General features: G+C 45.5%; 1 protein-coding gene across 1 annotated transcript in view; it reads right to left on the bottom strand.

Annotated features, from left to right (window-relative positions):
• The window catches only part of RWDD4 (RWD domain containing 4), a 76390-nt gene that overhangs the window by 59763 nt on the left and 1435 nt on the right, over positions 1 to 15192 (bottom strand). The window contains 1 exon segment of the mRNA XM_030191513.1: positions 6499 to 6579. Within this exon segment, the coding sequence (XP_030047373.1) occupies positions 6499 to 6579 (81 nt within the window).

Genomic DNA, 15192 nt, shown 5'->3' with positions numbered 1-15192 from the left:
AAGAGAGTGTGTATGAAGAACTTGAAAATCTAAAGGTGGACAAAGCCATGGGACTGGAAGGGATCCACCCCACGATATTGAAGGAGCTCAGAGAGGTTCTGGCGGGTCCTCTTAATGATTTGTTTAATAAATCCTTGGCGACGGGAGAGGTTCCGTGGGATTGGAGAAGAGCAGATGTGGTCTCTCTTCACAAAAGTGGTGATAGGGAAGAAGCTGCAAACTACAGGCTGGTATGCCTCATTTCAGTTATTGGAAAAGTAATGGAAGCGATGCTGAAGGAAAGGATAGCGAATTTCCTAGAAGCCAATAAGTTGCAAGATCCGAGACAACATGGTTTTACCAAAGGTAAATCGTGCAAAACTAATCTCATTGAATTCTTTGATTGGGTGATCGGAGAATTGAATCATGGACGTGCTATAGATGTAATCTACTTCAGCAAAGCTTTTGACACGGTTCCCCACAGGAGGCTCTTGAATAAACTTGACAGGCTGAAGATAGGACCCGACGTGGTGAACTGGATTAGGAACTGGTTGACGGACAGACGCCAGAGGGTGGTGATTAATGAAATTCACTCGGATGAGGGAAAGGTGAGTAGTGGAGTGCCTCAGGGATCAGTGCTGGGGCCGATTCTGTTCAATATATTTGTGAGTGACATTGCAAAAAGGGTTAGAAGGTAAAGTTTGCCTTTTTGCAGATGATACTAAGATTTGTAACAGAGTGGACACCCCGGAGGGAGTGGAAAACATGAAAAAGGATCTGCAGAAGCTAGAAGAATGTCTAAGGTTGGCATTAAATTCAATGCAAAGAAATGCAAAGTGATGCACTTAGGGAGTAGAAATCCATGGGAGACGTCTGTGTTAGGCAGTGAGAGTTTGATATATACAGACGGGGAGAGGGATCTTGGGGTGATAGTATCTGAGGATCTGAAGGTGACGAAACAGTGTGGCAAGGCGGTGGCTGTAGCCAGAAGGTTGCTAGGCTGTATAGAAAGAGGTGTGACCAGCAGAAGAAAGGAGGTGTTGATGCCTTTGTACAAGTTGTTGGTGAGGCCCCACCTGAAGTACCGTGTTCAGCTTCTGAGGCCGTATCTTGCTAAGGATGTAAAAAGAGTTGAAGTGGTGCAAAGAAAGCTACAAAAAATGGTATGAGATTTGCTTTACAAAGACGTATGAGGAGAGACTTGCTGATCAGAACATGTATACCCTGGAAGAAGGGAAAACAGGGGTGATATGATACAGACGTTCAAATATTTGAAAGGTATTAATCCGCAAACCAACCTTTTCCGGAGATGGGAAGGCGGTACAACTAGAGGACGTGAAGCAGACTAAAGAAAAATTTCAGGAAGTATTTTTTCACGGAGAGAGTGGTGTGGTACTTGAATGCCCTCCCGGGGGAGGTGGTGGAGATGAAAACGGTAACAGAATTCAAAAATGTGTGGGATAAACATAAAGGAATCCTGTACCCTGAAAATGGCAGATACAAATCAAGGTCAGATATACACAAAGTAGCATATATGAGTTTATCTTGTTGGGCAGACAGGTCTTTCTCTGCCATCATCTACTATGTTCCCAGGACACACCATAAAGTGCACTCTTCTGCATCAGCCATCATTTATCGGAGGGCTTTCTTGTGCTGTGGTAAGCATATCTGCACTTTAGAAAGGTGTAGCCTCCCAGGATTCCCTATCAAAAATAACCTCTGTTCCCAGAATTATTATTAATATGGACTTCTTGCCTGGGGGTAATCCACATACAGAGCATGTGCAGAGCAGCCACACCTAGTGATTGACTGCTCTGCGCATGCCTTGACAGACTTCCCTACTGAGCTGCAAAGTACAAGTCCGTGCAGATCATTTGTACATGATTTTTTTTTGTGCATCGCTCACCTATTTCCACCTCAGTAATTTTTACCAGGTTAAGGTTCCAATCTGGAAATAGGCCAACGTAACGGAGGCTTGAGGTGATTAACCTCTCTCAAGAAACATAACACATCCAGATGGGACACCAGAGGGGAACCCCACTCCCTGTAACAGACAAGAGCTGTGAACTGAACCAGGAGAGAATTATAGGTAAGGCCTTTTTGTAGACCGTCCTGCATAAATGCCAACAGTGCAGTGTCGAAATGAACCCCCAGATACTCCAAGGTGACTCTTGGCGAAGTTAACCACCCACCCTAGGGAATGCAAAAGAGCAATTACCCTGGAAGTGACCAACCGACTCTCCTGCTCCAAGGCCGCCCATATCAACCAGTTGCTGAGGTAGGGGTGCATCCTGATCCCTTCCTTGTGCAGAAACGTCACCACCACCACTATGACCTAGGAGAAGGTCCAAGGAGTTGTAGCGAGACCAAAGGACAGGGCCTGAAACTGAAAATGATGGCCCAAATAACAAAACGAATATAATGCTGGTGCAGCAGCCAAATGGGAATATGTAGATAGGCCTCCTTGAGATCCAAGGCTGTAAGAAATTCCCCCGGCTGTACAGCCACCAGAATAGACCTCAGCGTCTCCATGCGGAAAATGTCCGACTTTTAGAAAGTGATTCACCCCTTTGAGGTCCAACACCGGGCGGAAGGGGCCTCCTTGCTCAGAAACTACAAAACAGATGGAGTAACCCCCCCCCCCCCCCCCACACACACACACATACACACTCTTTTTGTGAGAGGGCACTGGGACCACAGCCCCCAGTTCCAGCAGGGACTGAAGGGTGAATTGACCACCTGCATCTTGGAAAAAGCATGGCACGGAGATTCCAATACAAAAAAAAATCTAAGACAGGAGCAGAGAAATCTAATCTGTAACTGTCTCTGATAATGTCCAATACCCACTGATCCATGGTGACCTTGGTCCACTCTTCCTAAGAGAGCCAGCCGGCACCCTATCCTGTCCAGAGTGGACCAGCACCCCATCATTGGGAAGTTTGAGCCGCAGGCCCCGGGGTCAAGAAGCCGCACCTGAAGTCCGCGTGTCCGCCTGACGGGAGCGGAGAACTCTAACCTATAACTGTCTTTGATAATGTCCAATACCCACTGATCTGTGGTGACCTTGGTACACTCTTCGTAAGAGAGCCAGCCGGCCCCCTATCCTGACCACCGAAGTGTGGACCGGCACCCCATCATTGGGAGGTTCGGTTGGAAGCTGACCCCGAATCCTGCTCCTCAGACTATTGCATCCAGCTAAGGTACGCCCTGGCCACGTACAAACTACAAATCACAGCCTGGAGAACGAGAGCAGACACCTCAAATGAGACCTTCAAAGGAGGTGTCTGCTTCCTATCCTGGACATTTTTAAGGGCTGCCACCACCCCCCTCCACTGGGAGGGTTGCCTTCTTGGTGACCTATACAACCAAGGCATCAACCCTGGGCAAGGAAAACCTCTTCAGATGTTCTGCTTACATGGGATAAAGGCGAGACATCACCTTAGAGACCTTCGACCCAAGGTCAGGGGTAGTCCATTGAGAAGTAATAAGCTCCTGAATAGCCTCATGCACCAGAAATTCGCCCTCAATGATGGCTGCTAAGGCTTGAACCTCTGGATCGAGATATTGAGAGCCTCAAGAGCCCAAATGATTAAGGAAGGCAACTGTATAGCTGTGGAATCATCTGGTGCCTCCAGAATTAATTCCCCATCCTCCAGCTCTGTAAGGCCGGAGGATGCAGAGAATCTACTGACAAGGCAGATTCCCAAGCGAGGGGGAAGGGGGGCCAAACAACCCCACCTCAGACACGTTTATCCGACACCTCTTCTGAACTGGATCTGCAAGCACATGCAGTGCAGCCTGCCCCAAAGGATCCGTGGGCCCTGAGACAGGCTGCGAGTGCTGAAAGGATCTCTTCAGCAAATAGGATTGATGGAGAAGCAATATAAAATCTGAAGAAAATGACTTCATGGCGCCCCTTAGGGCCAGACAACTCAGCCCGAGCTAACCAGAGAAGTACTAGCAGCCCACATTGCATGGGATCTAGGAGAATTACAGAGCCAGACTGTGAACGCTGCGTCAAAACCGCAGCCTCTGCATCCAAAACCATGCCAGCGGGAAAATTACCGTGAGGCTGCGCACTCGGCGTTCCCGAGTAGGAAAATGCCGGCTCAGTAGCACGGGTAGAACTGTCCTGATAGGGCCTCCGTTTATCCAGCCTGGCAGAGGCCTGCCACTGACCACCGCTTGCCGCAGTGGGAACATCTTTTTAACGGCCTCTACTGCCATATCATGCTGCAGCCGAATAACCTGACAGCAAGAAAACTCTTAAAGGGACACTCACTGAGATAGGTGTGCCTGCCATCCCGGTCTCCGTCGCTCAGAATAGCCCCCAAGTAGGCCAAAACAAATAGTCCAGCCCAATTGCTTTGCTGAATAGTGCCTGAGGTGTTTTTTTTCAAGCAAATGTCCAAGCTGTGAGGAAGAAAAAAAAGGCAAACTGGCAAAGGGCACTGAGGGAAGGGGAACATGGGGTGGGGTAGGGACCAGGTACAAGGGGGCACTGCACAGATGCACACCCCCAAGCTCAACTGAGTCAGTAAATCCAAAACAGGAACACCCCCCCCCTCCAAAAGAACAGAATCCAAGAGCTGCTAGGGATAGAGATATACTGACTGACTAAGGAGCCGATAATCCTATGACACTGAGTTCAGTTCAGTGATCTCTCTCCACCTGCTGGTAGATGGCCACATCCCACCAGTTTCTGGATTCATCTGCTACTAATGCTAAGGAATTGAGATCAAATCAGCTCCAACATATTCAGGCAATGCCTTTTCCTAGCTTTGTGTCATATATAGGGAAACATTAGGCTTTACCTGCTTTCCTTCAGCAAATTCGCAGGTAAAACCTAGTTTGTCCTTTATTAAATATGACTCAAGTCTGCTGGATTATACAATTCAACCAGCAGATGGTCACTGAGAAGTTATGATTAGAGACTTGCACCGGAAGCCATTCCTGCAGGGTTCCCGCGGGGATGGACGCCGTTCCTACAGGGTACCCGCGGGGATGGACGCTGTTTCTGCAGGGTTCCCGCGGAAGTGTACGCTGCACTTGTGCCAGCCTCTCACTTACCAAGTACCAAGTTCTTTGAGTGCTGTCTCCTACTCCTCTTTGCTTTAACAGCACAGATGCAAAAAGTCTCCATTAAGGCGGTGGTACAGACACAAATGGTGATGGAACTCAAAAAGGCATGGGATGAACACAGAGGATCTTTAATTAGAAAACGGAAGTTATAAAAAAAAAAAACCCTAAACTTAAATGGCTGCATGTGTGTGGATGTGTCGAGTGACGCTTAGATGGTAATGCCAGTTATGAACTAGGGCCGATTTATATGGTCTGCGTCTCATATACGGCAATCTGGGTTAGGATGGGCTGGAACATAAGGATAGTACTGGACAGATGAGAAGACAAATAGAATGGAGTGAGCTTCGACAACTCCAGCTGTTGGAACATAAGGATAGGGCCAGGTGGACTATGTCCCAGAAACGTCAAAGAAAGACCACAATCAAGTATACATCATGCTCATTGTTGATTTAATTGTGAATTGATAATGAGCATGACTACTGGGTAGACTGGACCGTTCAGGTTTTTATCTGCTGTCACTTACTAGGTTACTATTAATCCTTTCTGCTTCCGGGCTGATGCACAGACCTCAGCTCTGACACAGACACAAGCATCAGATGTCACCTGACCTACTGGCGCATGCATGTGGCGACCTCTCAGCACACAGTGCCAGTGAATCAGAGACAAGTCTTACATGTGCGCACAAGAGTGTTCCAAGTTCCATCTTCTGTTCCTTCCATGCCTGAGGTGCTGTGGTTCAAACCCAGAGACTGAGAGCGCCGACAATTTTTTTTTTTATGGACCATTAAATTCTTGCGGGGATAGGTTAAATTCTTTCGGGGACGGTGGAGAAGGGTAAGATTCCAGTGGGGACGAGTAAGATTTCTGTCCCCGTGCAACTCTCTAGTTCTGATTCTTGAGTGTGCCTATAAGTAGCTTGTGCAGTCTTCAGGATGTAGTTCTAACCCTGTGCAATTTGATCTAGATCAGTGTTTCCAAAGTCAGTCCTTGAATACCCCTTTGTCAGTCAGGTTTTCAGGATATCCACAATGAATATATGCATGACAGACTTGTATACAGTGGAGGCAATGTATGCAAATCAATCTCAAGCATATTCATTGTGGATATCCTGAAAACCTAACTAGCAAGGAGGTACTCCACGGCTGACTTGGGAAACTCTGGTTTAAGATGGTAGGCCCAAGGGTCTGGGTTCTTTGGTCTCCTTTTGATGGAAGAAAAGAAAAAGAAGTAAGAATTCCTTTTGTATTGGCTATATCTCTCCTTTGTTGCTCATTGGAATGCTTACTGGCTGGCAGGGGCTGAGGGGGTCTCTTCTTCCCAAGGATGTCCAACCCGGTGGACTCTCCCCCATCACACCCCTCCCTCCCCTTGTTCCTGCTGCCCTTCTTTGCTTCAGGAGTGTTGTGTGCTCGGAAATGCAGGTTCACAGAGCCTAACCCTATACTGAAAGTCCACAGGACCAAGTTCTTTGAAGCACTCATCTCCTTCATAAATAGAACGCAGAGCTTCCAACTCCATCTGAAATTAAATGGAAACATATTATCACAATTACAGACAAAACAATTTTTGTAAAAAAATAAATGGGGCCATTCTTGAAGTAGCTATGGGTGAAACAGAATCCCAAGAATACGGACTCTTAGATATCTACAGTTCCAGTCTAAGATAACTATTTACTAAAGGTTCTCTCTGCCTTTAGGGGAAAACGCTTAGTAAATACAGTAAGGTCTCGCTTATCCAACAAGGCCCCGATGACGTAACCACTTTGTTACGGATATGCGCGACGCTCTCTTCTGGTAGCGCATTCAGACGAACTGCAGCACGTTTTGGACCAAGACTGTTTTTTTTCGACCTGAGACCCTGCTTTCTCTACCAAGGCACTGTTCGTTAAGATTTTTATGCAAATTACAACTACTACTACTAATAATCATTTATATAATGCTACTAGTGCTGTACACTTTATATGCAGATACTTTTTCTATCCCTAGAGGCAATGGAGGGTTAAGTAACTTGCCCAGAGTCACAAGGAGCTGCAGTGGGAATCAAACCCAGTTCCCCAGGTTCTCAGGCCAATGCACTAACAACTAGGCTACTCCTACACTCAAAAAAACCCATGATCACAACCCCCCCCTCCCAGTGGGAATTGAACCCACAATTCTTGTATATAGGTACCACAGCCCTAATCCCTACCCCAAAAATATGCTGCTCAAGTGAATTTTGTTCTTAGCATGTACAGCTGTTTTACTATATATTCTTATTCTTCTCCTTGATCCGTTTGAGTCCACCTGATACCATTCTCCCTCTGAAACTGGCAGTCAAAAAAGAGTAAAAAAAAAAGTTTTTTTGTCTATAGAGCCGAAAATAAGCTATAAAAAGAATAGACAAGGGTGAATCCATCCAAAGAACTGCAACTGAACTTGGACTGGGGAGAATTAATTGCTACTGACTGGAAAAGGCAATGCAGTGAGCTGGAAAAATAGGGCTCAAATCGTGCGTCTAATTTTTCATTGAACAGTAGAAAAACTAAGGGCTCTGTCGGGCCCTATGGGAGTCTACATGGTTAGTGCATGCTAAAAACGCTAGCATGCCTTTGTAAACAGGGCCCTAAGAAAAAATGCAAACATGAGAAGTTGAGTGAAGCTTTGTTTCTATGGCTCACACAGCAAAGAGACATGGGCATGCCAATATCAGGACCTATATTGCTAGACCTGTTTTTCTGAAATGAATTCAATGAAGGTGACCCCGATTTCACTGCTAGTGTCTGGTGATTTGATCGCTGGGGAAAAAAAAAAAAAAAAGATATGGAATAAGACAGCTCGATATTTCTGGGGAAAACTGTCAGCAGATTCTGAGGAATTACATTCATATTGAAATTTCATCGTCCTATTAAAAAAGGAGTTTCAAGGTACCAGATATACAACTCTAGGTTGAGTGAAAAATTCTTTTCTCCTGTTTTTTTTTTTCCAATTTGTCACACATTGTAAGTAATGGTGCAGTGCAGCTCAGGGGAGTGTGTAATTATGTGCTGAACTATAATATAGTTGACCACTGCACCTGATGTGTGAAGCGTTGTCCCATCGTGTTCCAGAGATGAACGCTTAATTTGCCTGTACTGCCTTTGAGTAAGATACTGGTGCTAATAAACCATATTATTATAACTGCCAACTACTGGGTTTCTTTCTAATTATGGAGCTTGCTACTGCCCAGACTGTGTAAAGCAGTCATGAGCAAATACAAAGTCAGAGTAATTAAGTATTTTAAGGGAACATGCAATCCTTTTCAGGGTACTAGAAATCCTATTGCTTCCGCTGCCCAAACTGTTCCTACAGACCCAATTATATTCAGGAGTAGGGAAGACATCTTGACCAGTAAGTTGAATACTATCAGCAATACTTGGTCTTGGTTATAACCAGTGCTTTTTTTTGTGCCGGTACGCAACGGTACGGCGTACCGGCACCTTTTTCTCCTCCTCCCCTCCCCTCCCATTACTTCCAGCGATTCTCCGCCTCTCCCCTGCCCTCCCATTGACGTGCAGCGATTTTTCCGTCCCTCCCCTCTCTCATATCCAGCGATTCTTCGTCCCCCAGCGTCCTCCTTCACTGCCTGCCAGCCAGCGTTGGACTCAGAAGTGAACGGTGCAGGCAGCGATTGGCTGGCAGCGTCGTAGCTTCCCTCTGCAAGTCCCGCCTACAACTTCCTGTTTACGCATAGGCGGGACTTGCAGAGGGAAGCTACGACGCTGCCAGCCAATCGCTGCCTGCACCGTTCGCTTCTGAGTCCGACTGGCTGGCAGGCAGTGAAGGAGGACGCTGGGGGACGAAGAATCGCTGGATATGGGAGAGGTGAGGGCAGGGGAGAGGCGGAGAATCGCTGGAAATAATGGGAGGGAAGGGCAGGGGAGAGAGAATTGCTGGACATGGAAAGGGCAGGGGAGAGAGAATTGCTGGACATGGGATGGGCTGGGAGGGAAGGGAAAGGGAGAGAGAATTGCTGGACATGGGAAGGGCAGGAGAGAGAGAATTGCTGGACATGGGAGGGAAGGGCAGGGGAGAGAGAATTGCTGGACATGGGATGGGATGGGAGGGAAGGGCAGGGGAGAGAGAATTGCTGGACATGGGATGGGATGGGAGGGAAGGGCAGGGGAGAAAGAATTGCTGGACATGGGATGGGATGGAGGGAAGGGCAGGGGAGAGAGAATTGCTGGACATGGGATGGGATGGGAGGGAAGGGCAGGGGAGAGAGAATTGCTGGACATGGGATGGGATGGGAGGGAAGGGCAGGGGAGAAAGAATTGCTGGACATGGGATGGGATGGGAGGGAAGGGCAGGGGAGAAAGAATTGCTGGACATGGGATGGGATGGAGGGAAGGGCAGGGGAGAGAGAATTGCTGGACATGGGATGGGATGGGAGAGAAGGGCAGGGGAGAGAGAATTGCTGGACATGGGATGGGAGGGAAGGGCAGGGGAGAGAGAATTGCTGGACATGGGATGGGAGGGAAGGGCAGGGGAGAGAGAATTGCTGGACATGGGAAGGGAGGGAAGGGCAGGGGAGAGAGAATTGCTGGACATGGGATGGGAGGGCAGGGGAGAGAGAATTGCTGGACATGGGATGGGAGGGCAGGGCAGGGGAGAGAGAATTGCTGGACATGGGATGGGAGGGCAGGGATGAGAGAATTGCTGGACATGGAGGGGAGGGCAGGGAAGATAGAATTGCTGGACATGGAGGGGAGAGAGGAGAATCGCTGGACGGGGAGGGGAGGACAGGGAAGAGAGAATTGCTGGACATGGAGGGGAGAGAGGAGAATCGCTGGACAGGGAGGGGAGGACAGGGAAGAGAGAATTGCTGGACATGGATAAGAGGGGAGAGAGGAGAAATGCTAGAAATGGATGGAGAGGAGAGCAGGAGATAGAGGAGAATTGCTGGACATGGATGGATGGAGGAGTTGGCTAGGAGAGAGGAGAATGCTGACTTGGATGGAGGAGAGGGGAGAGAGAATTATTGCTTTATATGGATACAGAGGAGGGAAGAGAGATGAGAAATGCTGGACATGGATGGAGGGGAAGAGAGGAGAAGTGCTGGACATGAATGGAGGGGAGGAAAGAAAAAAGAAGATGCGCATGGATGGAGATGAGGGAAAGGGAAGAGGAGAAAAACTGCACATGGATGGAGAAAATAGGCAAAAGCTGGATCCATGTTATACCTCCTCCAGTCAATTCTATGGAGGAGGACCCAGCTTTTACTTATGGATGCAGGGCAACAAAAGAAGAAGAAAGGAGGAAAGTAAAGAAATAACTGGAAAGGAAGCCCTGGAAACGGAGTTAAGAGAACAGATAGAGAGCAGCAGAATCAAAGACTGGGACCAATATGGATAGAAAAACAAAGTCACCAGACAACAAAGGTAGAAAAAAATCATTTTATTTTCATTTTAGTGTTTGGAATTTGTCTTATTTTGCACTGGGTATACTGGAGCTGTAACAGCTTACAGAAATTATTTATAATGAAAAAAAATCACATTATTTTTTTCTCCTATACTAGTATAATATTTTCAATGATGTCTGTTTATATGCGCTATGGCTGGTATAAGGGGTGTGGCTAATGTGGGTGTGGCTATGAGTATAATGTGCGCCCACAATGAGTACCGGCACCTTTTTTTCTACAAAAAAAGCACTGGTTATAACCACATATCATCCCCATCATGTTTGGCTGCCTATATGGTTGGCATGGTGGAGACTTGACAGCCAGCATTTAAGCATGGATAACTGGGGCTCTAGCCACCCTGTTGTGCAGACTGGATAGACTATGCGGGTCTTTATCTGATGTCATTTACTGTGTTATTGTGTTAAATGTTCTACTATTTAACTTCATGGAGTGCCTCCTAGAATTTGTACTTTTGATAAACAACTGATTCACATTTACCTGTTGTGTTTGTCTCAGGACCTTTTGTTACAGTAGAATGTAGAGGTTAACGGTGGGGGAAGAATGTGTTATAAGACCAGCATTTGATGACGACATGCTGTTTGATGCTGACCAGAACTTATTGCTTGTTCCTTTGTATACCGAGGGAGGTGGAAAGGTTTGGAGAAATTTCTGGGTTGAGACTCAATCTGAATAAATCGGAAGTGATGTCACTAGAACAGAGATACATAAAGTGGGCGGAGGATCAGACGAGGTATTGTGAGATATTTTTAACACCAAACTTAGCAGATATAAACTCTATCAATATAAACCTACTGATGCTTAACCATATCAGGATTTGAAATTATACGAAACCATTCAAAAAAAAAAAAAAAAAAGACTAATCTCTCTATATAAAACGCACCACCAACGTTCTGAAGCCTCACTTTTCCAACGTTCTAAATGTGAGGTGCCAGAGATCAATTTTTCATCCATGACTGTCTGCCCCGCCCACACGTCAAACGTGATGACCTCGTGGGCGGAGCAATGACACTCACAGACCGTGTCGCACGACTGAGTGGCTGAGTTGGGTGAAGCCAAGGATGATGTCGCCAGCACAGCTGCTCCACAAAAAAAACAAGGAAAGGGGGAGGAGTAGGGAAACATTCATGCAACTCAGCACCCCCCTTCCGATACAAACACAAAACAAAACTGCCCCCCACAATGCATCTCATTTTACAACTACAGGCAACGCGCACACACGAAGATCATCAGCCTCCTTTCCTTTCCAGGGTCAGAGTTCAAATTCCTCAACTCCACCCATGGATCTCATTTCTCATCTACAGGCAACGCACGAACACGAAGATCCGCCTCCTTTCCATCCCAGTGTCAGAGTTCAAATTCCTACAGCTCACCCACAACCCCCCCCTTCCGATACCACAACTACTACTTATCATTTCTATAGCGCTACTACACGTACGCAGCGCTGTACACTTGAAACCCCTCCCCCCATGCATCTCACTTTACATCTACAGGCAACGCACGAGAACGAACATCCGCCTCCGTTAAGTTATGACAGCAAGCAAGGAATCACCCTGACAGCAACAAATCACCCACTCCTTTTCCTAGCAACCAGGAAGAGATTTTGCAGCCAATCAGCAATGGTCTTATTGTTGGTGCTCCTGCGCTTGGGGCTGACTACTACTCTGTGCTCTGAAGAATTGTTTTCGGGAGGCAGGGTTACAAATGACACAGCTTCCCCGTAGCAGATTGGGAAACGCTTAACATGATCCTAAAAAAAGCAACTCCTCCTCCCCTCTTCCAACAGCAAGCAAACCAGCCAAGCAAGCTCGCTCCTGAAGTGTTAACATTGATGTGGCAATAAAAGGGTTACGGGCTGCAGTCGCTGACATGGTACCATTGTGCTTCTGAGGGGGACACGGGACAGAAAACACAGATTTCTTTTACATTCAATGTGTATTTCCCATGTTAACATGAAAAATACTGAGGGTTTGGTTGGCTTTTTAGTTTTCCACTTCAAATTCGCTTTGCTGCGGTTCTGTTTCCTTGGGAAGTACTGTGCATGGTAAAGCACTTTCAGCACTGCTTTTGCACTTAACCTGCAGTTCACAAAACAACATTTTTGAAAGCTTTCTTGCCTTTTACCATATGCTTACAAACATTTAATTACTTGAAAGGAGTATTGACAATTCTTTTCCAAGCATTTCATTCCTGAAATACCTCAGTCAGTAATCTCTTTTCTTCACACACACTATCGGTCTCACACAGTCTGTCTCTCTGTCTTACTCACACAAACACTCTGTCACAGTGACCGCCCCTGTGGTCCACACACACACACTCTGTATCTCTCTGTCACACAAACACACACTCTTTCAATCCCTCTGTCTCACTCTCACACACACTCACTGTATCTCTCTGTCACACAAACACACACACACACTCTTTCAATCCCTCTGTCTCACTCTCACACACACTCACTGTATGATTCACACAGTCTGTCTCTCTGTCTTACACACATCTCACACACACAAACACTCTGTCAAAAAGGACCGCCCCTGTGGTCCTACACAGGGCCTCCTCCTTCCTCATTATACACCCTTCACTATTACTCCATCTCATTACAATACTTTAATATTAAATATTTGGTTAACAAAAAACAACTAATCAATATAACCTTGCTAGCGCCCGTTTCATTAGTGTCAGAAACGGGCCTTTTTTACTAGTTACTTCATAATACAAATTTTCAAAATAAAAAAAGTTTTAAGATTTTTCCTATAATCATAATAAGAACATGAGATCTGATAGAAGCAAGATCTTTCCAAAATCTAGCCACGAGGAAATCGAGAGAGAGAGAGAGAGTTCAACCTGTTTTTAAACATTTTCTACCCCCTACAGAAGGAAAATGAAACAGACTAGGATTATTGGACCTACAGTTTCCTACCCAAATAGAAAAATGGATGTGATCATAAAAATATGCAGGTACTAAACCTTATAATAGCTTAAAAATAAAGCAAGCCAGTTTGAACTGAATCCAGGCTTCTATTGGAAGCCAGTGAAGATGGTTAAAATAAACAGATTCTGTCTGACTTTTTCAAGGAGATCATCAAGTGAACCGCTGTGATCTGGATTGCAATTTTTTCTATTCACGAGAACATCCCAAATACATGATGTTAAAGTAATCCATTTGGGACAAGATCACAGCCTGGACCAGAAGTCTAAACTGTTCAACTGAAAAATATTTACAAATTTGGCAAAGTTTTTGCATCCTCAAAAAAGTCTTAGAACTTTATAATTCATGGTATTAATATAGATAGAATCATTTTTGAATTCAAGTAAAAAAATCATTTTACTATATTTAGTTTTAATTTATACCCTGCCATCCAAAATACTATCAGTTGAATTCAGCTATGACTTCAAAGTTTTCCTTCTTTCAAAACAGAACCCAATGGGATAAGAACTGTAATGTTGTTTGCATAGCTTTATGAAAGAAAGCCTTGATCTTCCAGTTGGGCACCAAACAAATGTAGAAATATTGAAAAGTGTCTGGGATAGTGGAGATCATTGAGGGATACCACTTGGATTTTGCCACATCGAACATCTCTCATCTTCACCCTGTAAGATCTAGCATAGCATCTTTCCAGCAATTCCCACATTTTCCATGACATGATCAGGATACTATGGTCCACCAGGTCAAAGGCAGAGGGCAGATCAAAATGAAGAACCAAGGCCCTCTTGCCTTCATTAAGAAATAAACTAATATGATCAACTAATGAGCCTAAAACTGTTTCAGTACTAAATGTTGATCTGAAACCTAACTGGGAATGGTGTAAAATATGATGATTGTCCAAATACTACCCCAACCGTAATGTGACAAGACCTACACAAAGTGGAGGAACACTCAATCCCCTACAAGTGTCGACAAAAAAAAAAAGGGGGGGGGGGGGGACACTTGCTCAAAAATATATATGATCTTTATTAAAAGTCACCAAAAGACTTGACACAGCTGCCGTGTTTCGGCGACAAGGCGCCTGCCTCAGGAGTCTTATGGCGTAGGTTGTGCAAAGATAAACAGTATTTCCAAGATATAAGCAAATTATGTGTGACCAAGGTATAGAGCAAACACTTTTAACACATCAGTATAAGCCGACTTTTCTTTCACCTGATAAGCTTGCTGTAATACATTTGCATAAGGTTACTGGTAGCTGCTGTGGCAAATGGTAAAAAGGACGCAGAACCCCTTTGTGTATTAGACGCTAAATAACATTTGCTTTAGACCAGCAACAAACGGACTAAAGCAAATCTTGCAAGCAGGGATGTACACTTTGTGCATCGGCCCATGAGTCAACTGTATTATACATACACCTTTCCCAAAGATTAATGTGTTTACAAGAACAAGTGAGTTTCGGGCATATATTTTGGAGCTATGTTTTTGTGTAAGATTAACAAAACATCTGAGTGGGCTTTAGATCAGCATCTAGGTTATAACTGATGACCTACACTGGATTTAAGAAAGGAACAACGACTACTTTTATGGAAGGCTCTCTCTTGGGGGTTAAAAGTGTGTGTTAAGTAAACAGAGAACGTGTGAGCCCCCCTTCTGTTACCCAGTGGAGGAATGAATTATATTAGACTAGTAAAAAAGGCCCGATTCTGTAGGCAAGGAAACGGGCCTTAGGCAGGCAATTCCCCCCCCCCCCCCGTACTATGGCCCCCTCGAAC

This window comes from Microcaecilia unicolor, chromosome 2 (genome assembly GCF_901765095.1).
Source record: "Microcaecilia unicolor chromosome 2, aMicUni1.1, whole genome shotgun sequence".
In the NCBI taxonomy this organism is placed as follows: Eukaryota; Metazoa; Chordata; class Amphibia; order Gymnophiona; family Siphonopidae; genus Microcaecilia; species Microcaecilia unicolor.
The sequence above is the reverse complement of the archived record's forward strand: the minus strand, read 5'-3'. Positions and strand labels throughout refer to the sequence as shown.